The 26,727-nt window shown below is 39.9% G+C and overlaps 1 protein-coding gene and 1 long non-coding RNA gene across 7 annotated transcripts; one reads left to right on the top strand and one right to left on the bottom strand.

Annotated features, from left to right (window-relative positions):
• Positions 1-26,313, bottom strand: LOC125014807 (endonuclease domain-containing 1 protein-like). 6 transcript variants are annotated; one of them, XM_047596256.1, is made up of 3 exons: positions 26,240-26,313; positions 25,204-25,539; positions 1-960 (listed from the first exon to the last, which is right to left on the bottom strand). In XM_047596256.1, exons 2-3 carry the CDS (start codon positions 25,528-25,530, stop codon positions 370-372), a joined length of 918 nt encoding a protein of 305 aa, XP_047452212.1. In that variant the 5' UTR covers positions 25,531-25,539; positions 26,240-26,313; the 3' UTR covers positions 1-369. The 6 variants fall into 6 exon arrangements, with proteins under 6 accessions (XP_047452212.1, XP_047452204.1, XP_047452195.1 ...); XM_047596248.1 differs by lacking the exon at positions 25,204-25,539 and adding an exon at positions 10,684-11,019 and having other exon boundaries at positions 26,240-26,305; XM_047596239.1 differs by lacking the exons at positions 25,204-25,539; positions 26,240-26,313 and adding exons at positions 10,684-11,019; positions 11,483-11,559.
• On the top strand, positions 19,518-23,129 carry LOC125014920. The gene is made up of 3 exons (XR_007113543.1): positions 19,518-19,737; positions 20,953-21,062; positions 23,008-23,129. It is a non-coding gene; the product is annotated as an uncharacterized LOC125014920 (long non-coding RNA).
• Positions 26,314-26,727: the final 414 nt, after the last annotated feature.

Genomic DNA, 26,727 nt, shown 5'->3' with positions numbered 1-26,727 from the left:
TATGTCACTTTTATTTCAGGATCAAATACAGATTTCAACTGATCACACAGAGACACAAGTGTGTTTTCATCATCAACATTTGAATTTACTGTAGAGTCCAGATAAACAAATAGGTCAGCACAAAGCAGAGCTCGCTGTTATTCTGTTACTGGTAGTAGGAAATGACATTCTGGGGACGGAGAGAGAATCGTGTTAGAGGGAGGAAAAGGAGGGTTTGAGGTTGGAGGAGGAGGTGAGTTTGATGAGGAGCTGAAAGCTGAAAGTCTACACGAGCTATGTATTGATATGTTAATGCATCTTTAAGCCTTTCTGATGTTGTTTCTGCTGTAATCTCATAATTATTTGATAGTTACAGTAGGAGTCATACGCCTACGGTTGGCAGTTGCAGTTGGAGTTAAGATTTTTATAAACGTTGGTGACAGTTGCTTTGAGAGGACATTCTGTTTTAGGAAACACTTCAGTATTTTTCCCCAGTTTCTTGTGGAGGTCCTGCAGAGTCTTAGTCTTCAGGTATTTGTTTTTCGGTTTAATGTTTTCACCCCAGTGTGCACTTGCTAGCCATTTCTTGTCTTTGCTGTTGTAGCAGCAGAATGCTGACCAGAGCATAGAAGGAATATTAACCCTGTTGTTGAGTTTGGGCTTGTTGCTGGGCTGTGCTCCAATTACTACATAACCTTCTACTTTATTATTTTCATTAATGCAGTATTCATCCATAACACATTTGATACATTTTTCCATGTTGTACCAGCTTCCGTTGTTGAAATATTTGTTTTGTGGAACAATGTTGGTCAGGGTAAAGGTGGAAGTTTTTTCAATTTGATCATATCCATAAGAGCTTGGGAACAAATGACCTCTATCATAACCTTGCTTGTTTTTGTAGTCGGTGTTCCCAGCCTGGTTCTCATAGGTTTTCTTGTTATTGTCTGGTGCCATGTTGTTGTTGCCTTTTGTGTCATCAAGCTGTAACAATTAAAAAGTAAATTACTCATACAAGGTTGATCAAAGTAGATTAAATGTGAAGTTTAGACTTAGTTTCTCCAAATCACACAGTTTATTTGTTATAGTATTAGTCTACAGCAGAGTCAACTAGTCTATAACTGTCTCTGTGAGCAGCAGTTGATTAGTTACATTAAGAGTTACATTAATACAACAGCTTTCAGTTTAGTAGCATTGCAGCATCATTACAGTTTATTGGAACATGAATGAGTCAAAAACCAACCAAGAAAGCTCACCTGTGGTTCAATCATCCAGTCGTTTCTAGGTCTTCTACCATGACTCCCTCTGTACTTTGCAGCAGAAAACACTGGGATCTTGTTCTCTGTGTCGTAAAGTGTCACAAAGGTTCTTTTGTCTCTGAAGGTCTGGCAAATAGTTTTGTATCTGTTCTGGCCCCAGATGTTCCCTCCCTGCAAGATTCCTGTGATATGTGGTGGATTTCCATTGACAAAGAATTCATTACAGTCTTTCATCGATCTCACCACTTTAGTTTCTGTGGGAGCGACGGACAGAAGGAGGAGAACAGCGAGGGGCAGGAGGGCCTTCAGTGAGGTCATGGTGGATCACTGTGAAAAATAAAAGACAAATCTGTGTAATGTTATTGTAAGATAATCACTGCTTGTAATAAATTCCGTTGTAACTGAATCTGTCAAAGTGTTGTTTGTTGTGATTATACACAGTGATATTTACTAGATTCATGACAGTCGGTACTCGGCCGCCCCCTTCAAAACCTCAAGACCAAGATTCTGTCTTTATTAGACAATTTGATTCTTGGTCCCTGGTGACAGGGTGGTGCCACAAGGTTTGCTACTTTTAATAGATATTCATAGATATCAATTATTATTTCCCTTAATTATTAATATTAATTGCCCAAGAACCACATTGTGCCCCCTACTGGAGCCCAACACTAGTCATGTGTTAGGAGATAAAAGACTGGAGCCAAATCTAATGAAACACATGGAAATCTAATGAAACACATGGAAAGAAAATGTTAATTCTCTCTGTTCAATATTGAACAGAGAGAATTAACATTTTCTTTTGGAATGAATCTGTCCATCTATCAAACTTTCCATGTGTTGAAATTTTTCCATCTACTTTGGTTCAAATAGTAACAACTTCAAATAGTAACAAGTAAAACTAGTGACAAATTACAGAATTAGTTTAGTCCGACTGTGTCCACATGACTTTGTCAAATAAAACTATACTTACAATCTCAGAAAATGCTTAATAAAATAAAATACTACAAAATAGTGCAGTCTACTTGTGTTCTTTGTATTTATTCACTGAATAACAGATGTAAAGATGGTGAAAATAAACTGTGAATTTTAAGAATAACTCACCACCTCTAAGGTTTCCTGAAAATCACTTGGACTTGTCTCCGTGTTCAGAGAATGATGTTCCTCCAACATGAACTCAGCCTAAAGAGGAAGTACAAGTTGTTAAGTACCTAGTATAAGTTTAAATTGCCTTTTACCTTTCAGACTTCTGAGAAACCTGACAAACTAAACCACACTGTGCTTCACATTCACACATTCACAGGCTCAACTTCCCCTTTATGGTGGAACTTTGATGTGGTGGTTAGAACTGATGTCTCACAGCACGATTTTAAAGTGGTTCTAGCTATGAGTGTGAATGGTTGTGTGTCTCTCTGTGTTAGGCCTGAGATAGAATGGAGACCTGTCCAGGCCTTACAAATATCCATCCATGTTGAAGGACCGGCATTCCCTTATTTAACTCATAATGATCTCCAAGAATTCATTTTGCTAAAGATGGCCTTTAACAACCTTCTATCAGAAGAGGAACCAGAGCTTTATAAATTCTATATGCCTCCAGACCACCTATGCCTCCTCTCTGCCTGTCATATTGCCCTCTCTTATGTCTATGACCCTCAACCCTTTACCATGACACTAGCTGTCTTAGAACAACAACATGAGCAACTGCACCACCTAGCTCTGAAGGAGATACAGACCATACTGAACCTCCTTAAAGTCCCTCATGGAGATGTTGAAGGATTTCAAAACTTTTCTGCAAGGGTAAGATCATTGGTCGGCATGTTGCAATCACTGCGAACACCAGAATGTGAAGCTGAGCTAACAACATGTAGCCCCTGTTGTGCCAGATGTGCTGTCCAGAAACATGTGCAGAATCAGAGTGAAGGTAATGAAGCTGTGGTTGAAACCGTTCTTGAGTCGTTTTATGTAGGTAACTGCCTTAAATCCCTTTCCTGCGCAGGGAATGCAAAACAACTCCTAAGATAATGTCTTTGCTGTCATCAAGAGGCTTTGAGATGAGGCAGTGGGCTAGTGACTTTGCTTCTGTTCTTAACCACTTGCAATCTGAAACCAGAGCAGACAGCAACGATCTCTGGTTAAAACACAACCACAAAGATTCTGCAGAGAGAACATTAGGGCTGGGGTGTCTGAGGCTGAGGTGTTTTTCCGATACCCTGGGCTATAAATATATCTCTGTAATCTACTAAACTTTAACCATGAGAAATGTGTGCAAAGTGTTAACTTAACAATATAACCCTTTAGGATACCTCATCCCATTTACGACGACAGGCAAAGTCCTCTTCCAGCAGCAGGATGCATCTACAGCCATGAATCCACACTTGAAAGAACATTGAAGTAAGTCTTCTGAATACCCCACATTATGGGGAAATGTGAGAGAGAGAGATCAGGTGCCTTAAAGCAGCTCTCAGAGTCACCTTGGGAAGTCAGACTGTCTCAGAGGAAATGTTGCACTTGGTTCTGGTTGAGATAGAATGTTTTCTAGACTCCAAACTGCTTGGTTATGCCTCCTCTAACATAGCAGATCCAGACCCTCTTGCACCAAATCTCCTCCTCATTGGGCGGTGAGATGCTTCTCTCCCACAGGCCCTCTATGCTGACACTGAATTAACTGGATGAAGGCGGTGAAGACACAGCCAAGTGCTTGTGAATCGCTTCTGGTCCTGTTTTATTAGACAGCACCTTCCAAACTTCATGTCATCCTCTACTACCTCTTATCCTCACTAGGGTCACGGGGGTTGGTGGAGTCTATAACAGCTCAGGGCAAGTCAATCTCAGGGCCAATACATAGACAAACAGCCATTCACACTCACACCTAGGGTCAATTTAGAGTCAACAATTAAGCGGGATTTCCATAGACAGCCTACTTCCGCAACCCTCCGCAGCGGCCACTTTAAATCGCTATTTCCATTGCTAGAAGGTGGGTGGAACGAGGCCAAAGGGATAGTGTTCTGGGTACTTTCTAGTACCTCCTCAGTGGATGGTCCAAAGTAGATGAATTGGGGCCAAAAATGTGATGTAGAACACCACTTACTACTGATCGGTCAGAAAAAAATCGCCACGATGCAGCACCAGGTACAAGCAGGATGTTTTGGTTGTGACTGGAGAGATGAGCGTTTTTGGCTAGTAGTAAGCTGCTCACTTTCAACTCTCTGTTCTCGTGTCGGTACATTATTTAAAATGATGATTTGAAAAGTAATGTCGTTCTGGACCAAGCTGGAGGTGAGGGCTTTTCTGTCCTTGTTGGGAGGAGACAGTATACAGAGGGAGTTGGACTCGGAACAACAAGGTTTTCCAGCAGATCGCGGCTGAGATGGCCAAACTTGACTTTATCGGAATGATAAAACAAACAAATGAAGGAGAAGCTTAAAAAATTGAAGGCCGATTATTGGGCAGCCAAGGGGCACAACAATATGAGTGGTTCTGATCGAAAGGTCCCAAAATGATATGAGGAAATGGACGCGATATACGGCCACAGACCAGAGAGTGCTGGTAGGGAAGCTTGCCTTGAATCCATTACACCATTGGTGCAGTCTGCTGAGTTTTTATATATTATTACGTTCATCATGTTCTTCTTGAAACTCATAATTGCATAACGGTTGTTTTCTTTCATAGCCCGCTGTTGCTAGTAGCAACAACCGTGGTTTGCAAAACCAGTAACGGCAATGGAAAAGGTAGTTAAAAAAAAAGCTGGTGAGTTGCGGGGTGGTGATGTGTGGAGTGGTGTAGGGGTAGGCCGTCTTGGGAAATCCAGCTTTAGCCTAATGAGTGTGTCTTTGGAGGCTGGGAGGAAAGTCGTACCCAGAGAAAACCCACACAGACACAGAGAGAACATGCAAACTCCACCCGACCTTCTCGCTGGGAGAAGGCATCAGGGCTAACCACCAAATCACTGTGCCGCCGCCTTTCAAATCTACAGGTACAAAATAAATGGCACAAGAAATTTACAGAAAGGAGCAGTTGAACTGTTAATGGACCCCCACTTACCCTTCACCTGTTGCCGTGTCCATAACTAGTTAGAGTGAGACTACCATAAAACCGGATGCATAAATGAAGTAAGTAGATTGGTAAAGTAGACTTATTTGTTATTCTATAAAAGGATTTATACATGATCTTAATGTTTCTTCATCCTTTTTGTGTAGGAAAATCATCTGAAACTCAGTGTTTTGTAAATAAAACTTGAAAGCGACAAAATGTGGATCCTGTGTTTACATGTGCACCCTGCAATAGATGTTCATACATTCCACCTTCACAGAGATGAAGAGTCATCAACACATCAGGTCAAAGGTCACTCACTGCAGACACAACCAGGACCATCCACTGCACTGTTCTGTCACAAGGTGGCGCCCTCTGCCTATTGTGGCTTTGAATGAACCAGTTTTCTAAAGACATTCTGTCTGATCATCAGCTACCACAGCCTAAGATAAATTATCAACTGATATTTACACACTGAACAACGTTTAACAGGAGCTAAACTTGGTGCATCTAAGTGATAGTTTGTTTCACTCATGCTCTAACTTTTTAGATGTCTAAATGTGTTTCCTTGGCAGCAGGGAACTTTGCTGTGCTGTATTTTCCTCTCAGAGTAAACCACAATCTGTCCTGGGTTTCTCCCATGCATGTGTCCGTCTGAGATTCTTGGAGAATTCAAGAAGAGTCAGATGAATTTCAGAGAGAATATCTCTTGATATTCAATATGTGAAGCACAATTACCAACTGTGTCCAAACTGTGTCTGAAACACAATGTTGGTAACACAGGATTTATGTTGATACCATTTAGTCCAAGTTTAGAAAACTGGTCCATAGTCAGCTGTAAATGTCTCCGCTAACTACATGCTACACACATGCTACATGCTACAACTAAGAAACATATGAAGGACATCAATCCATAACTAGACCAGAATGATGTGGTGTCTCTATACAGCTAAGCTAAGCTGGAGGAAAACTTGACACTGATTTGTGATAAATTTTAACTTAAAGATCCACAAACAAACACGTTATAGAGTCAGATCAGGTATAAAGACGAAGCAGGGATAAAGGACGGAGAAGGCAAAGCCAGAGAAAAAAGGCCACAACACATAGGAGGTATTTAGACCAAAAAGGGGCAATGTAATAAGGCAAAGCAGCAGCATGTGGACTCAGGAGAGGTGACGGATGCAGGAAGTTGCACCATTACCAGTAGTGGTCTGAGAACAATGAAGGTCCACAGGACTGGACTCATTCACTTGAAACCCCCTCAAGAATCTGGACTTGTAATTCCTCCAGTTTGTATGTGAATATCCTCAAGTTAAAGCTGAGAGTCTGCACTTTAATCCCAGATTCATGATGGAACTGTAACTTGACTATGTTCTGATCAACAGGTAAAAAATAGAAACAGTGTCCACACACACATAGGGACATGAGTGGATTTTAAAAATGTTTTATCTCACACGACCTGAAAGGACCAACTTCTACATGTGATCTGATATCATGTGATGAAGTCAAACTGAGGACAAAGTGAGTTGCAGAGCTTTAACCTCCACTACATGCCTGGTTAGCAGGATGAAGGTGCCCTCTTGTGGTCTTTATCACATTTCACAACAGATCAGGTTTCTAGCTGAAGAAGCCTTGGATGAGTGGTGGGACGTCTTCAAGAGACATTGAACTAAGACAAGATTTTAATATGTGATGTTGATGTTAGCAAAGCAGCAGATGATGGAGAAAAACAGAATGAAATCATCCTTGTTTTCTAAAGAGCTTCTGCACAAAAACACAATCTGTAACTACTGACTCACTCTGACAGTCTAGAATATTGGTTGAAATGATCCTTTAAATCAGAGGTCCTCATTTACCAGGTCATGGACCAGAACCAGACAACAAACCATTTACTACTGGACCATGAGGAGACAATATGATCCTGGAATCTCCCTGAATGATCAACACATCATTGGAGGTTATCTGTGCTGCAGACTCACCACCAGGGGGCGCTCACTGACCAGAGATATCCAGTTGACTCCCATTATAACCACATTTATTAAACTCACATCAGTGACACAATATAATTATTCATTCAGGAACATTAGGGGTTAATTTTTAAGAAAAATAGTTAGTCAAGGTTGTTATTTGTCATTGGTCAAGTATCAGGCCTATGTATAAAATGTTTTTTCATTTCATAATGTAACCAGGGTTAGTTAAACCCCAGTTAATTGTAGTTGCTTTGGAAATGTATTTTTATATGATCTATTTATGTTCTAAATGTTTCCCTCAAAATTGAATGCATGACTGTTTTTCACAAGAGTGGAGCAGTAAAAACATCTTCTCCTATAAAACTGTATATGTGTTACTGCCCCTTTAACAGAGGTGGCAGTTGTTGAGCCAAAAGCTGACAGGTGTGTGCATCGTACTTTAGCGCAAATCTTTGCAAGTCCACTGACCGATGCATGGTGCGTGTGTAGATGTGAGAAGAGGAAAAAGAGGAAAAGTTAGAATTGAAATGATAAATAACTCAGAAGTCATGAAACTAAACGAGAAGAGACTATCAGCGAGCTGCGAGTTCGAGTAGGACGACGTAAACTGTGTAAACAATTGATTTCCCGGTGAGTAACGATCGATGTTTACATTAGCATGCTAATTTGCTATCAGAGTGCTAAACACTGAAAATAACTTAAGTTAGCCTTGAACTCTCTCTAAAACCAGTCGGGATAAACTCGAAACAGGTTGGAGTAATGTATTAGTGTCAGAAGACTATGTTTTGTGCTTTATGAATCTTGTGTTGTTACTTTTATTACTGTGAGTGAAACTCTTGATAGTAGGCTTGGTGCAGGCTAATGTAATCAGTGTTAGGCCTCGGCAGAAAAAATTCATGCAGCTAAGCTAGTGAGTGTGTGGAGTTAAAATGTTGTTTTGTACTGTTGTGAATAGTAAAGTTAATGTAATTCATGTGAATAATATGAGTTATGTTAAAAAAGAGAGGGAGGGAAACAGTTATTTTTGAAATGTTTATGTGAATTCATGTTTTGGTTACTATGAGTTAAGATAGATATTAAAAATTGATGGAAAATGGTAGTAGAAGAAAAGTGAAATTTACACTGAGAAGTAGTACATTTATTTATTTACATTCGAGTTGACCTTTTTATTATGGACTAAATGAGATCATTTTCCTGCATGGTTGTGTAGGCTGGTTTTTTTTTGAGTCCTTCGCCTGGGTCCTCAGTCCTTGGTTCCTACCCTGTCATCCATCCCCATCTCCATCCCAGTGGCTACTTTCCCTTGGACGTGAGGTCATCCATATCTCCATCCACATCTTCATCTTCACCGTGATACTTACCATTGGACGTTCACTGTTAAAGAGGGCGGTAGGACTTTGAGTGCACTCGTTTTATTTTATTTATTTGGGCCCATTTTTCCATTTTTTTCCTAGTTTTTTATTCATTTGAACTTTTGGGACAGTTGCTTTTCAGTACCTGAGATCTCAGAGGTTTTTGTTGCTTGTATTTTATATATTTTTTTTTGTATTTTGGGTTCAATTGTGGTTGAAAGATCTTTGTATAATATACCTCCTTTAAACTTTCAGTCTGTTGTGTGTTATTTGGGGTAGACATTACAGATCTAAATCAAAATGTAGTTGAGTAGATACCAGTAGTCTCCTCATCGAGTCTAGAGTTAGAGTTGGTCCTCATTTCCTGTTTGATATTAACCCTGTCTTAGAGTGACAGGTGCAGGGAGGGGTTACAATAAGTTTAAGTGCTTGTGTTAGTGTGTGTGTGTATATGTGTGTTGTTGAACTTTCTACATACTGAGGGTGGGTGTGAGTTTTTAACCAACGAGGCTGTTTGAGGGTTTTTATTGTAAAGTTTCCAACCAGAGTTGGAGTTAAAGCTTGAAATGCGACTGTAATTCAGGTAAAACAATTAAATATAACAACGTTTTTAAACCCTGGAGGGTGAAACTAAGTAAATTTGAACACATTTAGATAAATGAATAAAGCACCTGCAGCAACACAAAGAAGTCATTTTTATCAACTCAAACCTTTGGCAGCGTTAGTTCATGACAATGTCACAACTTCCCCATCAGTCGACATGTTAATATGTGTGAAACTCACATTTTAAACAAAGCTCGGTTTTCTATTGGAGATGTACATTGAGAAGTAAGACACTCTGAGACGTGGGTTTTCCTTGTGTCACTTTTATTTCAGGATCAAATACAGATTTCAACTGATCACACAGAGACACAAGTGTGTTTTCATCATCAACATTTGAATTTACTGTAGAGTCCAGATAAACAAATAGGTCAGCACAAAGCAGAGCTCGCTGTTATTCTGTTACTGGTAGTAGGAAAGGACATTCTGGGGACGGAGAGAGAATCGTGTTAGAGGGAGGAAAAGGAGGGTTTGAGGTTGGAGGAGGAGGTGAGTTTGATGAGGAGCTGAAAGCTGAAAGTCTACACGAGCTATGTATTGATATGTTAATGCATTTTTAAGCCTTTCTGATGTTGTTTCTGCTGTAATCTCATAATCATTTGATAGTTACAGTAGGAGTCGTACACTACTTTGGGCATTTGCAGTCAGATTTAAGATCTTTATAAAACTCAGTTACAGTTGTGTCGAGAGGACATTCTGTTTCAGGAAACACTTCAGTTCTTCCCCTGAGTTCCCTGTGGAGGTCATGCAGAGTCTTAGTTGGCAGGTAATTGTTTGTAGATACAGTGTTCTCACCCCAGTGTGCACTTGCTATCCATTTCTTCTCTTTGCTGCTGTAGCAGCAGAATGCTGACCAGAGCATGGAAGGAATATTAATCTTGTTCTTGTTGTCATCGTTCTTGTTGAGGGTTTTTAGGTTGTCACCGGTGCTGGGCCGTGCTCCAATTACTACATAACCTTCTTTATTAGTGCAGTAATGATCCATAACACATTTGATACATTGTTCCATGTTCTTCCAGCTTCCCTGATTGAATTTGTCTATTTGTGGAACAATGTTGGTCAGAGTAAAGGTGGAATTTTTTACAATTTGATCATATCCATAAGAGCTTGGGAACAAATGGCCTCTATCATAACCTGGGTTGTTTTTGTAGTCGGTGTTCCCAGCCTGGTTCTCATAGGTTTTCTTGTTGTCTGGTGCCATGTTGTTGTCGCTGTTTGTGTCCTCAAGCTGTAACAATTAAAAAGTAAATTACTCATACAAGGTTGATCAAAGTAGATTGAATGTGAAGTTTAGACTTGGTTTCTCCAAATCACATAGTTTATTTGTTCTAGTATTAGTCTACAGCAGAGTCAACTAGTCTATAACTGTCTCTGTGAGCAGCTGTTGATTAGTTACATTAAGAGTTACATTAATACAACAGCTTTCAGTTTAGTAGCATTGCAGCATCATTACAGTTTATTGGAACATGAATGAGTCAAAAACCAACCAAGAATGCTCACCTGTGGTTCAATCATCCATGGGGAGGGTTTAGGTCTGGTGCCTTCATGATCCCCTCTGTACTTTGCAGCAGAAAACACTGGGATCTTGTTGTTGGTGTCGTAAAGTGTCACAAAGGTTGGGATGTTTTCAAAGGTCTGGCAAATAGTTTTGTATCTGTTCTGGCCCCAGATGTTCCCTCCCTGCAAGATTCTTGGGATATTTGGTGGATTTCCTCTGAGAAAGAATTGATTACACTCTGTCATCGATTCCACCACTTTAGTTTCTGTGGGAGCGACGGACAGAAGGAGGAGAACAGCGAGGGGCAGGAGGGCCTTCAGTGAGGTCATGGTGGATCACTGTGAAAAATAAAAGACAAATCTGTGTGTTACAGTTTAAAGTTAAATGAAGTGATCAACTGAAAAGCCATGACTGTTCTCACTATATGCACTCTTTATTTGATGAAACTGTGGACCAGTCTCTATGAAGATGTGTTCATTATTAATTACCAGTCATGTGTTAGGAGATAAAAGACTGGAGCCAAATCTAATGAAACACATGGAAAGTTTGATAGATGGACAGATTCATCCCAAAAGAAAATGTTAATTCTCTCTGTTCATTAACTTGATTGATTTCCATCTACTTTGGTTCAAATAGTAACAAGTAAAACTAGTGACATATTAACAGAATCAGTTTAGTCCGACTGTGTCCACATGACTTTGTCAAATACAACTATACTTACAATCTCAGAAAATACTTAATAAACTGAATTACAGACGTAAAGATAAAGAAAATAACCTGTGAAGTTGAAGAATAACTCACGGTCACTAAGGTTTCCTGAAAATCACTTGGACTTGTCTCCGTGTTCACAGCAGCAGAAACAGGACAGTCTGTGTTGATCATGATGGTTCTCCTCCAATATAAACTCAACATGAAGAGGAAGTCCAGGTTTTTTCATCAGCATCGTTTTTAAATGTTTGACTTCCTATCATCTGTTTAACTTCCGTTAACCTATCAGACTTCTGAGTAATATCATGAAGACAAACCACACCGTTCTTCACCTTCACACCCTCAGAGTCTCACCTTCTTCTTTAGGGTGGAACAGAGATGTGGTGATTAACACCAATGTCCCACACCAAGGTTCCAAATTGGTCATAAGTGTCAGTGTCAATAGTTGTTTGTCAAACGACCGAGGATTTTATCGGTTCGCCTCGATGCAGCTTCGATGTGAACCATGTGAGCCCTGAGATACACAGGAGGCCTGTCCATGGTGTACATGCCTACACCATTCAGCCACAACATTATGACCACTGACCAGAGGATTAAATAACATTAAAACTCTCTTGTGATAATTCATTGTTCTTTGGACCTGGTATCCATTAGTGTGGATGTTACTTAGACATGTAGCACCAACCTGGACCAGACCAGACTCAAGGTGTTGACCTGGCCTCCAAATTCACAAGATCCCAAACTGACCAAGTATCTGTAGGATAATCCAGGTCAGACGCCAATATCACAAAGCGAACTCAACTTTCCCTGGGTTACTTGCAACCTATCCAGCCGAACCTATCCACAACAATGACAATCTGGATAAGAGGTATCACAACACTGGTTATCAACTTGGTAACTCAACACAGGTTTGCCTCATTGTGAATTGGTGATCTTCACTATTCTAAAATATAATTATTATTCAAGTAGAACAATCAGAGCTCATGACCTCCATGACAGAAATAATTAATAATAAAGTCAACGTTCTGTGTCCTTGTCTTTTATTTGTGAGTATTTCCGTTTCAAGTCATGAATGTTCGTCTTTCATAAAAACAAACAAAGGCACAGGAAACAAGGCATCTACATAACCACAAAGAAGGTGGCATCTGTCCAGAGAAAGTATCTGTCATCTGTCAGTTTTTCATAAATGATAGAATCCATCTTCAGATGTCAATAAATCTCTTTGAATCTTTTTTGCGTGAAATGAAATGAGAACACAGCTTCTTTCATTAAATCCCCCGACAACTCCAGTCTTATACTCTCCAGAATCACCTGAAATACAAACATAGGACACTTTACTCAGACATTGAGCAGTGGATGATTAACTGACTTCATCAAGGTCACAGACAGCGATGAGATTCTACTGGTGGTTCATTACACCATCACAGACTTCTTCCCTTAGATGAAACCACAGAAATTTTTTCACTTCATCAACTCACTAAGCAGAAACACATACAACAACAGCAACACAATTACTATTTCTGTCACTTGGTGGTTTTCACCACCCACATTCAGTTCTTGATCTTAGTCAATAAACCGGTTTCATTCACACAAACTTGTTGAAAAAATGTTGAAAAGACTTGAAATGAAGTGGGAGTTGAAATTTATTGGTGAACATGTTTAGTCCTCAGCTACTGAAGACAGTAGATATGATGAAGACGTGGACTTGATGGTGAATATTGGTTGAAATGATCCTTTAAATCAGAGGTCCTCATTTGCCAGGTCATGGACCAGAACCAGACAACAAACCATTTACTACTGGACCACGAGGAGACAATATGATCCTGGAAACTCCTGAACAACTGATCAACACATCATTGTAGGTTATCTGTGCTACAGACTCACCACCAGGGGGTGCTCACTGACCAGAGATGTCCAATCTACTCTCATTATAACCACATTTTTTAATTTCACATCAGTGACACAATGTAATTATTTATTCAGGAACATTAGGGGTTAATTTTTAAGAAAAATAGTCAAAGTTGTTGTTTGTCATTGGTCAAGTATCAGGCCTATGTATAAAATGTTTTCATGCATCTTCAGATGCATGAGGACATTTTGTTTTGGGAAAAACCTCAGATTTTTCTCCCAGTAACTTGTGGAGCTCCTCCAGAGTCTTAATCTTCAGATATTTGTATTTAGTATTTATCAGTAACACATTTGATGCATTATTCCATGTTGTTTCAGGTTCCACTGTTGAAGAGTTTTAACCAATTTACAAACAATTTGTAAATTGTAAATTCTTCAACTGTACATAGTTTTCACACAGTAATTCACATTAACATGCTAGTACAGCCCATACATGTCAATACTTCCACACATATCTACATATTTTCATGCACTGTAGATTCTGGTGATTTTGTTGGTGTGTTATGTTGATTTTTGTGTATGTTTGTGGACAAGCTACTGGACACTGAGATGAATCAAGTATTTTTCTGTTCTATTTCTATTAAAATCACTTGGACTTGTGTCTGTGTTCACAGAATGATGGTCGTCCAACATGAACTCAGCCTAAGGTTATTAAGTACCTAGTATTAAATTGCCTTTAACCTTTCAGACTTCTGAGAAACCTGACAAACTAAACCACACTGTGCTTCACATTCACATATTCACAGGCTCAACTTCCTCTTTATGGTGGGAATTTGATGTGGTGGTTAACACTGATGTCTCATGGTACGATTCTAAGGTGGTTGTAGGTGTGAGTGTGAATGGTTGTGTGTCTCTCTGTGTTAGGCCTGAGATAGAATGGAGACCTGTCCAGGACTTACAAATATCCATCTCATGTACTTTACTTATAATGATCTTTACCATAATGAAGAATTCATTTTGCTAAAGATGGCCTTTAACAACCTTCTATCAGAAGAGGAACCAGAGCTGTATAAATTCTATATGCCTCCAGACCACCTATGCCTCCTCTCTGCCTGTCATATTGTCCTCTCTTATGTCTATGACCCTCAACCCTTTACCATGACACTAGCTGTCTTGGAACTGCAACAACTGCACCACCTAGCTCTGAAGGAGATACAGACCATACTGAACCTCCTTAAAGTCCCTCATGGAGATGTTGAAGGATTTCAAAACTTTTCTGCAAGGGTAAGATCATTGGTCGGCATGTTGCAATCATTGCGAACACCAGAATGTGAAGCTGAGCTAACAACATGTAGCCCCTGCTGTGCCAGATGTGCTGTCCAGAAACATGTGCAGAATCAGAGTGAAGGTAATGAAGCTGTGGTTGAAACCATTGTTGAGTCGTTTTACGTAGGTAACTGCCTTAAATCCCTTTCCTGCGCTGGGAAAGCAAAACAACTCCTAAGATAATGTCTTTGCTGTCATCAAGAGGCTTTGAGATGAGGCAGTGGGCTAGTGACTTTGCTTCTGTTCTTAACCACTTGCAATCTGAAACCAGAGCAGACAGCACCGATCTCTGGTTAAAACACAACCACAAAGATTCTGCAGAGAGAACATTAGGGCTGAGGTGGCTGAGGCTGAGGTGTTTTTCCGATACCCTGGGCTATAAATATATCTCTGTAATCTACTAAACTTTAACCATGAGAAATGTGTGCAAAGTATTAACTTAACAATATAACCCTTTAGGATACCTCATCCCATTTACGACGACAGACAAAGTCCTCTTCCAGCAGCATGATGCATCTACAGCCATGAATCCACACTTGAAAGAACATTGAAGTAAGTCTTCTGAATGCCCCACATTATGGGGAAATGTGGGAGAGAGAGATCAGGTCCCTTAAAGCAGCTTTCAGTCACCTTGGGAAGTTAGACTGTCTCTCTCAACGTTTCTTCCTTCGTGCTGCTCTGGAGGCTTCAGGGCAGTTTTCATTAAGCATCTCAACCTTGTTATTGGTGCGATATAAATAAAATTGAATTGAAATTGAATCATCTTCTCCCTGTCAGAGGAGACAGAGATGAAGAGACATCAACACATCAGGTCAAAGGTCACTCACTGCACATACAACCAGGACAATAACCTGATAACCAGTAAACTGGAGGGGCTGGAGCTTCCTCCTTTACTGACGTTTACACTGTTTCTGTTTTTATTCTAAACAGTTTCTTCTCTTGGTCGATATTACAGTGAAATCTTTTCAAATTATTTTATCTTTTGTTGTCTGTTTTCTTGTTAACCTGCTATAAGAGAAATAAAGACAGATGTTAAAGATAACGTGGAGAAAAAAACACTCAGTTACTGACAAGTATAACAGGAACTTGCCTCAGTTTCAGTTTCACAGTTGCTGTGGCAGCGGTGTCGCTCACAGCCGGACAAGTTGTGAGGACATTTACTCTTTACTGGAGGACAGAGGGATTCTAAGTAACATGATGACATTTAGTGGTTCAAGAACCTTGATGTTTTAGGACGGTTTCTGTCCAAAACTCATCCGTCTAAGTCAAGTTGAAAGCGTTTAATGAATGTGTCTCTTAATGAGTCAGTCTGTCAGATCACGTTTTTAAACAGCATCTGATTTCTATGAACACGTCTCATTTCACTGGTGGTTCTTTTTTTGCAGGATCCTGCAGAAATATACTGACCTGCAATTTTATCAGTGCCCAGTAAAAGGTTGGACCCCTTTTACCTCCAGAACTGCCTTATTTTCTTGATGGCATACTTTCAAGAAGGTGTTGGAAACATTCCTCAGAGATTTTAGTATATCATATATTGACATGATAGCATCACACAGTTCATGCAGATTTGTCGGCTGCACATCCATGATGAGAATCTCCCGTTCCACCACATCCCAAAGGTGAAATATTGGATTGAGGTCTGGTGACTGTGGAGGCCACTGGAGAACAGTGAACACATTGTCATGTTCCAGAAACCAGTTTGAGATGATATGAGCTTTGTGACATGGTGCATTATCCTGCTGGAAGTATCTGTCAGAAGATGGTCCACTGTGGTCATAAAGGGATGGACATGGTCAGCAACAATACTCAGATAGGCTGTGGCATTTAAACTATGCTCAGTTTGCACTAAGGGACCCAAAGTGTGCCAAGGAAATATCCCCCACACCATTACACCACCAGCATCCTGAACTGTTGATACAAGGCAGGATGGATCCATGCTTTCATGTTGTTTACTCCAGATTCTGACCCTGACACCTGAATGTCTGAGCTGAAATCAAGACTCGTCAGACCAGGCAATGTTTTTCTTATCTTCTATTGTCCAGTGTTGTTGAGTCTGTGTGAACTGTGGTCTCAGTTTCCTGTTCTTAGCTGACAGGAGTGGCCCCCGGTGTGGTCTTCTGCTGCTGTAGCCCATCTTCTTCAAGGTTGGACGTGTTGTGCGTTCAGAGATAGTATTCTACATTCCTTGGTTGTAACCAGTGGTTATTTGAGTTACTGTTGCCTTTCTATCATCTCCAACCAGTGTGTCCATTCTCCTCTGACCTCTGACATCAACAACTGCAGCTCACTGGATACTTTCTCTTTTTTGAACCATCCTCTGTAAATCCTAGGGATGATTATGAGTTAAAATCCCAGTTTCTGAAATACTCAGACCAACAACCAAACCACGTTCAAAGTCACTTAAACACTCATTCTGATGCTCGGTTTGAACTTGCAAGTTGTCTTGATCATCTCTAAATGCCAAAACACACTGAACTGCAGCCATGTGATTGGCTGATTAGTAATTTGTGTTAACAATAGCAATTGAACAGGTGTACCTAATAAAGTGGCAAGTGAGTGCAGATTTAGCTTCTAAATGTGATCTGATCTCCCTGACAACATGTGATGAAGTCAAACTGAGGACAAAGTGAGTTGAGGAGCTTTAACCTCCACTACATCCCTGGTTAGTAGGATGAAGGCGCCCTCTTGTGGTCTTCATCACATTTCACAACTGATCAGGTTTGTAGCTGAAGGAGCCTTGTTCAAGCTACTTCCTCCGCTGAAACATTTCCATTACTTTTGTTTAGTGAGGCAGCTCCAAACAAATAAGTAGGCTCTAACTGTTTGTATTGACTGTAGATTATTTACCTGACTGATGGTAGGTCATTCATTCAGATCAGGAAATCAGATCAGATCAAACGTTTTCACATTTGCCCCATTAAATGTTAAATGTTAACAAGGAAAATCTCTTCCTGGCTCATGATTGTTCAGCAGCAGTTAATAAATGTCAGGATAATAAGAGCAGTTTAGGTTCTTTCCACCAGCTTCTCCATCCATATTAGTTTGGATCAATCACAGAAGTAAAGTAGCTGCTGTGTATTTGTAGTAACACACACAGATTGTTGGCTGCTGCACTAAAAAATAAAACAAAGATGTCACCATGAAACCTCCACAGTTGATGTTTGACTCATTAAATACATGTTAACATGTGTTGGTTTTCATGTCTGTGCATCTGAACCAACAGTCGACTGACCAATAGACTTTTAATGACTAAAATAAAAGCTGCTTATAACTGGTCTGTTTAGGAGACTGAATGAATCAGCATTAAAAGCTCATCCAGTAGAATCAGTGTGTAACTGTAACATGTCTGTGGTGTCTATGACCATGAATGATGTGGATTTTATTCTGATTTGTTTTGTCGTCTGCTCTGCTCTGTCCATGACTCTCCTCCATAGAGTCCAGACCACATTCACTCAGCCTCTCTATGCTGGACTTGGTCTTTATTCTGGATCCACTGCTGAGTTGATTAAAGTCAAAAAGACAGAAGTCTCTTCAGGGACCGTTGGTTAAAATGTGTCTTCTAGTCTACAGGTGGTTTGGTCTCCATGGTTGTAGCTGAGAGCTCATTGTTGTGTCATGTCTTCACTTCTCAGAGATCAGCTGTCAATCACACTTTGTGGGCGGTACTTTGTCGTCTCCTGGTTTGTTGTTTGCTTGGTGTTGGACTTGGTGTTGTTTGGGTTTTCTCCTTCCTGTGTCTGTTTAGCCACGGAGGCTCTCACTGCTCACCATGACTTAGATTCACGTAAACTGACATTTGTCCACATGACAATCTGAACATGTCTGTGCTCTGAACGTCTCATCAACATTTGTGTGGATGTGTTTGTATGTTGTTGTTTCTGAACTCACTGAACAAGAGTCATTGATCAGACTTTACTGATTTAGTGGAGAAGAAACTGAAGCTTCATATTATGAATAAAGCTGCTGTTTGTCACACATGAACAAATGACCGTCTCCTGTCTTTATTCCAGGATCTCAAACAAAGTCCATGGAGAAAATGTGGAGCTAATGTGAGGAGACTTAGACTTAGACAGACTTTAATGATTCACGAGGGAAATTACTTTGTCACTGTAGCTTCGTTTTACACATAAAAGTAACACTGTTAATAACTGAGTTAACAGTCACACAACTGAAATTACAAACCTCTGCCAGATGGGGGAGCTATAAGATTATTTTCTGATTTCAAGTCAAACTGAGTCTTTGATGAAGTTTCACAACAAAATTAATTTTGAGTAATTTTTGGGCCCTTCAGTATCGTTTTTTCATTCAATGTTCATGATATTTTTTTCAACACTGAAACTCTCGTAGGCTAATGTGATCATGTGATGGACCAAAGTATCTGGAAAATGCTGAAATTTGTCCAAAAGCCTCACATTACACATATGAAGTTTTACTGGAACGTCATGGAGCCAACCTCAGGAGGCTAAAGAAGATGCAGACGCATGAATCTGAACTGATTTTGCAGAAAAGCTTAAATGCACGACATTGTTTTTTTACTGAAAATAAATCTGGAAGCTCAGATGTAAAGACTTGAGTTGCTAAAGGGCATTAGCTAAAAGAAAAAAGTTGAGGGGAAATGTTGAAGCCAGGGATTGAGTTAAATATTTGAACATGTTAATCAGCAATCACACACTTGTTACATGAACAGAGAAGTGGAAAATGACTCGTAATTAAAACCACAGACAGACACCAACACAGATGTGATGTAGGAGATATTTAATCTTCAGTAATAACCAATAGAAGTATTTACACCATTTATTTGAATGGTATTTGTGGTTTTGGCCACTAGATGGCAGTAACATCTCTACCTGCAGAGGAAATAAGAGTCATAGGTCACAGGTGAGTTAAATGCCACAGGTGTGCACTGACTGATGGAGAAGACACATGGATGGTGGACAAATAGACCGTGATAATTAGCATGATTAAGACAATGTGTTGGTTTAGATTTATGATTTATTCCACCACCAGTTCACCAGATACCATCCTCATCAATAAGGTCATCATGTTCTTTGTCATCTGCCACACTCAACATCTTCAATCAATGGAAACGGCTTCAAAGACAAGTCTGTTTGGACGTTCTTTTGATCAGTGGACACATGGACACGTGTTAAAACTCCCAAACAGCCATTCTGCAGGTGACTCGTTTTAGGTTTGATAGTCACCACATGTGTTGTGTAGCTTTAAGGAGTAGAAACAGTAAATCCTAACTGCAGCAGATACGTGGATGCAGAGATAAGTGCAGTAAAGAATTAAGGTTTCAATAGATAACACATCACAGGATAAATATGTGTACATATATATACACACACATGTAACATGCACACTTCAAACCAACACCAACGTCTCCAATGAACAATCTTTTGTGTCCCAGTCTCCTGAAGAGACTGTTTATTGCTGTGTGATTTGTTTGGACAGTGTCTTGCAACACATTGCTCAAAAATACTCGAGTCCTTGTTGCCAGGTTGCAGTAACTAAGACGTACCACTAGATGTCAGAAGAGTCCAACGCCTCATATCAGTGTGTTGTACCTGGGATAAAATGTCTTAGTTGGGTTAACTAGATAGTTGAAGGTCCTCTCTCCTCTTCCTATTGTTGTTCTGATGAGGAACATGTCTATGTTGTTAGTAATCACATTTCACCGGCCCTAACTGAGGAGCTGCTCCACACTTTCTTTCTGTTGGTCACTGAAATAACCCTAGTTCCTAATTCAGAGTAATTTCATTCATTGTCCAGGAGGCTGAAACATGTTGGAAACATGTGGAGACGTGAAACATTAGTTTGCTGGTTAACATCCATCTTGGATTTGTCTAAAAGTCCAGTGTTCATTCTCTGTGACTCTTTTCTGCCTTGAGTCTCCACCTACTGGTGAACAGGAAACTGTAACTAGAGGCTCATTCCTGTTTCATGGAATCAGTCAGAGATCAACAAGATGGTGAGGCCAGAACTCCAGGACAGGACCAGGATCTATGAGGTTTGACACTGTGATATATCCTTTATTTTTACTGTAGACTGAAAACAATTGGGTTTGACATCAAAAGAAGAATACAAGACAAGATATCAACGTTTGACCTTTTATTTCCCTCATGACGCCTCATCCTGGGAGGTAAATTCTGCAGCACCTCTTAAGTAGAAGGTGTTGTTTAATTCATCTGTAAATGAGTTTATTAAATATATCCTGGTCGTAGGCCGACCTCTTCATTGTGCTTGAATCACTGAACCTGATCCAGAGAGAAGACACTACTGTCTTGTGGCCTTACGTGATGTTGCAGCTTCATTGAGCTGAGCTTTTGTTTTGTTTTTTCAAAACTGCTCTGCTGTGAATAGGTATCAACACACTTTTCTTCTTCCAGGAACAAATCAAACTCTGATAACCCCTCCTTGTTCTTGGAGCAGCTCCTTTCTGTCCTGACATTTCCCTCCATGTGTGTACTTGATCAGGAACTGACATTGACACTGAGAGGTGAGTTGGAGCAGAAAGTAGTTCAACTGGACAGAGAAACCTTCTCTTGTTCCACTGAGGAAAGCAACGCGACCAGGGAGTGCTGATTTGGAAATTGTTGCTGCAAAGTCAGAAGATGTGTTTAAAGGAGCTCCAGTGAAGCTCTGAGATTCATTATAGAATGGTAATTTGAATATGTTCTGATCAACATTTAAAACTAAAGAAACTATGTCCAACAGTGTTTTTAATCACTAAAACTCTGGAACCTTCACGGATGCTTCACGGACTCTACTACTCCCCTCTATTGATACAGGACTTGGTGAACTAGTTCCCCAATAATACCAGGACCATGAGACTGTCAGCAGCTGTCAGGACTATAGTTTACTTTGAAAATCACACAAAAATGGTTTTGAATATTTAAAAGTCAAAGTCTGAAAGCTTGTAATCACATTAACAGTAGTTGTATTAATTGTAGTTAATAGTCCCACAGAATCATCATGATACAGACTTGAAACACATGTTAATAGAAACAAGGAATCTCTGCATCATCACATCAGTCACACATCAAACAGTGAGAAGTTTTCATGTTCACACTGATCAGGTCAACATAAAGACTTTATCTGACATCAAGTCAAATGAGAACAAAGTATCTTCAGCTCCAGAAGAATTCAGACCTTCTACATTCACAACTCATTGATTCAGCTTCGTTCAAATATCCAGAGTTCATGAGTTAAATCAAACCGCTGAGAATATTTGACTGGTCTCTGTCAGCAGCTCTGGCTCAGCAGCTAGAGCAGGTTCTCCGCGAATCGGAGGGTTAGAGGTTCACTCCCATCACATGCTGACGTGTTAGCAATGCTTTGAGTAGGAAGGAAGCGGACAAGTGAGTCTGACTTGCACCCACCAAGAAGCAGAAGATTTAGGAAGTGTTCTTTAGAAGTGCTAACCCTAATTGGGCAGAAAGTGGGCAGGCATGTGGGAGTTGGGTGAATTCTGGCAAAAATAAAAACTCACCTTTGTTCAATAAGTGCCTTACTCCATGAGTATGGGTTCATTTTTAAGAAGAATAGTCAAAGTTGTTATTGGTCAAGTATCGGGGCTATGCATAAATAGCATGCATTGTTTGTTGCAAATTACAATGTAACAAATATTATGCAGTTTTTGTGCTTGTGTTACTGAGCTCTGCAGTGTATTTTAGTGTGTGTTCTTGTACTTGTTACATACTGAGGGCAGGTGAGAGTTTTTAAGCAACAAGGATGTTTGAGGGTTTTTATTGTAAATGTTTTGGTTAGAGTTATGGTTAGGGTTATGATAAGGGTTAGGGTTATGATAAGGGTTAAGGTTATGATAAGGGTTAGGGTTAGGGTTATGATAAGGGCTACGGTTATGATGAGGGTTAGGGTTATGATAAGGGCTAGGGTTATGATAAGGGTCAGGGTTAGGGTTATGATAAGGGTTAGGGTTATGATAAGGGTTAGGGTTAGGGTTATGATAAGGGCTACGGTTATGATGAGGGTTAGGGTTATGATAAGGGCTAGGGTTATGATAAGGGTCAGGGTTAGGGTTATGATAAGGGTTAGGGTTATGATAAGGTTTAGGGTTAGGGTTATGATAAGGGTTAGGGTTATGATAAGGGCTAGGGTTATGATAAGTGTCAGGGTTAGGGTGATGATAAGGGTCAGGGTTTAGGGTTATGATAAGGGCTAGGGTTATGATAAGGGTCAGGGTTAGGGTTATGATAAGGGTCAGGGTTATGATAAGGGTCAGGGTTATGGTTATGATAAGGGTTAGGGTTATGATAAGGGTCAGGGTTAGGGTCATGATAAGGGTTAGGGTTATGATAAGGGTTAGGGTTATGATAAGGTTTAGGGTTGTCACCAGGATGAACTGGTGAAATGCACCTTGGCTTTTGAAAGAGACAAGCTGATGATCAACACACACATGTCTCTCTCTCCGAAATGAAAAGCATCAGGAGGTTGATGAGTCCACATCTCCCAGGTTGAGCAGATGGAGACAAGCCTGTCCTCTCTGAGAATGGACGGTCTGGAGGGTGGAGTTGTGACACGTTGTGGACAAGAAGATGACACATCCACTGTGTTCATCCCAGAGAATGCTGGACCAGAGGAGAGGACATTTAGTCTTTACTGTAGCACAGAGACAGCTTCAAATAATATCCTGATGATAATAAATACAGACGACACCAACTCTAGGACCTGATCATTCTCCTGTCACACAGCAAAGAAATGACACAGAAACATGAAAACAACTAGTTTCTCAAAAGTTGAGAAACGACAGACACCCATGTTGAAGACAAGCTGCTGTTGTCTTCATGTCTTTCTTGTGTCTCTGCTCTGTGATTGGACGTTTCAGAACAGGAAGGAGAAGCAACCATGTGCTCAGGTTTGATGGTCGAGTGTCAGTCTGTGTGCTGTGATGCTGTGAGTGGTCTGGATGAGAACATCATGTCAGTGTGCGTTTCTCTCACACTCTCAGCTTTCATTTGGGGAAAAAGGTTTTTTTCTAGACTTTAAAAACATTCTGTAAGATTTTACAATTCAGTGTTACACTTTCAACACATCTTTCCATTAGATTCCAAGGATTTGCTTTATTTAAAAACACGTGTTGTGTAGTATTGAATTGTAGCATGTTATTAATAGTAGTGGTGACACAAACAGCTGAGAAACTCTGGTCTGTTAGCGCCCCCTGGTGGTGAGAGGACACAACAAGTTCATTGAGTCTGAACCCACGTAGGATGAAACACATTTAGATAAATGAATAAAGCACCTGCAGCAACACAAAGAAGTCATTTTTATTAACTCAAACCTTTGGCAGCATTAGTTGATGACAATGTCACAACTTCCCCATCAGTCGACATGTTAATATGTGTGAAACTCACATTTTTAACAAAGCTCTGTTTTCTAGTGAAGATGTAGATTGAGAAGTAAGACACTCTGAGACGTGGGTTTTCCTTGTGTCATTTTTATTTCAGGATCAAATACAGATTTCAACTGATCACACAGAGACACAAGTGTGTTTTCATCATCAACATTTGAATTTACTGTAGAGTCCAGATAAACAAATAGGTCAGCACAAAGCAGAGCTAGCTGTTATTCTGTTACTGGTAGTAGGAAAGGACATTCTGGGGACGGAGAGAGAATCGTGTTAGAGGTAGGAAAAGGAGAGTTTGAGGTTGGAGGAGGAGGTGAGTTTGACGAGGAGCTGAAAGCTGAAAGTCTACACGACCTATGTATTGATATGTTAATGCATCTTTAAGCCTTTCTGATGTTGTTTCTGCTGTAATCTCATAATAATTTGATAGTTACAGTAAGACTTGTACACCTACTTTGGGCAGTTGCAGTTAGAGTTAAGATTTTTATAAACGTTGGTGACAGTTGTTTTGAGAGGACATTCTGTTTTAGGAAACACTTCAGTATTTTTTCCCAGTTCCTTGTGGAGGTCATGCAGAGTCTTAGTTGGCAGGCATTTGTCTTTAGGTTTAATGTTCTTGCCCCAATGTGCACTTGCTAGCCATTTCTTGTCTTTGCTGTTGTAACAGCAGAATGCTGACCAGAGCATAGAAGGAATATTAATCCTTTTCTTGAGGGTGTTGTTGTCGTTGCTGGGCCGTGCTCCAATTACTACATAACCTTCTGTTTTATTATTGTTATTAATGCAGTATTTATCCATAACACATTTGATGCATTGTTCCATCTTGTTCCAGGTTCCCTGATTGAATTTGCCTATTTGTGGAACAATGTTGGTCAGAGTAAAGGTGGAATTTTTTTCAATTTGATCATATCCATAAGAGCTTGGGAACAAATGGCCTTTATCAAAACTTTGATTGTTTTCATAGTCCTTTTTCACAGCCTGGTTCTCATAGGTTTCCTGGTTATTTTCTGGTGCCATGTTGATGTTGCTTTTTGTGTCATCAAGCTGTAACAATTAAAAAGTAAATTACTCATACAAGGTTGATCAAAGTAGATTGAATGTGAAGTTTAGACTTGGTTTCTCCAAATCACATAGTTTATTTGTTATAGTATTAGTCTACAGCAGAGTCAACTAGTCTATAACTGGCTCTGTGAGCAGCTGTTGATTAGTTAAATTAAGAGTTACATTAATACAACAGCTTTCAGTTTAGTAGCATTGCAACCTGTAAGCTCACCTGTGGTTCAATCATCCATGGGGAGGGTTTAGGTCTTTTGCCTTCATGATCCCCTCTGTACTTTGCAGCAGAAAACACTGGGATCTTGTTCTTGGTGTCGTAAAGTGTCACAAAGGTTCTGGTGTCTTCAAAGGTCTGGCAAATAGTTTTAAATCTGTTCTGCCCCCAGATGTTCCCTCCCTCCAAGATTCTTGGGATATGTGGTGGAGTTTTCTCAAGAAAGAATTCATTACAGTCTTTCATTGATCTCACCACTTTAGTTTCTGTGGGAGCCACGGACATAAGGAGGAGAACAGCGAGGGGCAAGAGGGCCTTCAATGAGGTCATGGTGGATCACTGTGAAAAATAAAAGACAAATGTGTGTAATGTTATTGTAAGATAATCACTGCTTGTAATAAATTCCGTTGTCACTGAATCTGTCATTGTGTTGTTTGTTGTGATTATACACAGTGATATTTGCTAGATTCATGACAGTCGGTACTCGGCCGCCCCCTTCAAAACCTCAAGACCAAGATTCTGTCTTTATTAGACAATTTGATTCTTGGTCCATGGTGACAGGGTGGTGCACAAGGTTTGCTACTTTTAATAGCTATTCATAGATATCAATTATTATTTTCCTTAATTATTAATATTAATTGCTCAAGAACCAAATTGTGCCCCCTACTGGAGCCCAACACTAGTCATGTGTTAGGAGATAAAAGACTGGAGCCAAATCTAATGGAACACATGGAAAGTTTGATAGATGGAAAGATTCATCCCAAAAGAAAATGTTAATTCTCTCTGTTCAATAACTTGATTGATTTCCATCTACTTTGGATCAAATAGTAACAAGTAAAACTAGTGACATATTAACAGAATCAGTTTAGTCCGACTGTGTCCACATGACTTTGTCAAATAAAACTATACTTACAATCTCAGAAAATGCTTAATAAAGTAGTGCAAAATAGTGCAGTCTACTTGTGTTCTGTGTTTGTATTCACTGAATTACAGATGTAAAGATGGAGAAAATAAACTGTGAATTTTAAGAATAACTCACCGCCGCTAAGGTTTCCTGAAAATCACTTGGACTTGTCTCCGTGTTCAGAGAATGATGGTCCTCCAATATGAACTCAGCCTAAAGAGGAAGTACAAGTTGTTAAGTACCTAGTATAAGTTTAAATTGCCTTCAACCTTTCAGACTTCTGAGAAACCTGACAAACTAAACCACACTGTGCTTCACATTCACACATTCACAGGCTCAACTTCCTCTTTATGGTGGAACTTTGATGTGGTGGTTAGAACTGATGTCTCACAGCACGATTTTAAAGTGGTCGTAGATGTGAGTGTGAATGGTTGTGTGTCTCTCTGTGTTAGGCCTGAGATAGAATGGAGACCTGTCGAGGCCGTACAAATATCCATCCATGTTGAAGGACTGGCATTCCCTTATTTTACTCATAATGATCTCCAAGAATTCATTTTGCTAAAGATGGCCTTTAACAACCTTCTATCAGAAGAGGAACCAGAGCTATATAAATTCTATATGCC

The sequence above is a fragment of the Mugil cephalus genome, chromosome 1 (assembly GCF_022458985.1).
Source record: "Mugil cephalus isolate CIBA_MC_2020 chromosome 1, CIBA_Mcephalus_1.1, whole genome shotgun sequence".
NCBI lineage: Eukaryota > Metazoa > Chordata > Actinopteri > Mugiliformes > Mugilidae > Mugil > Mugil cephalus.
This window is presented reverse-complemented; position numbering and strand designations above follow the sequence as displayed.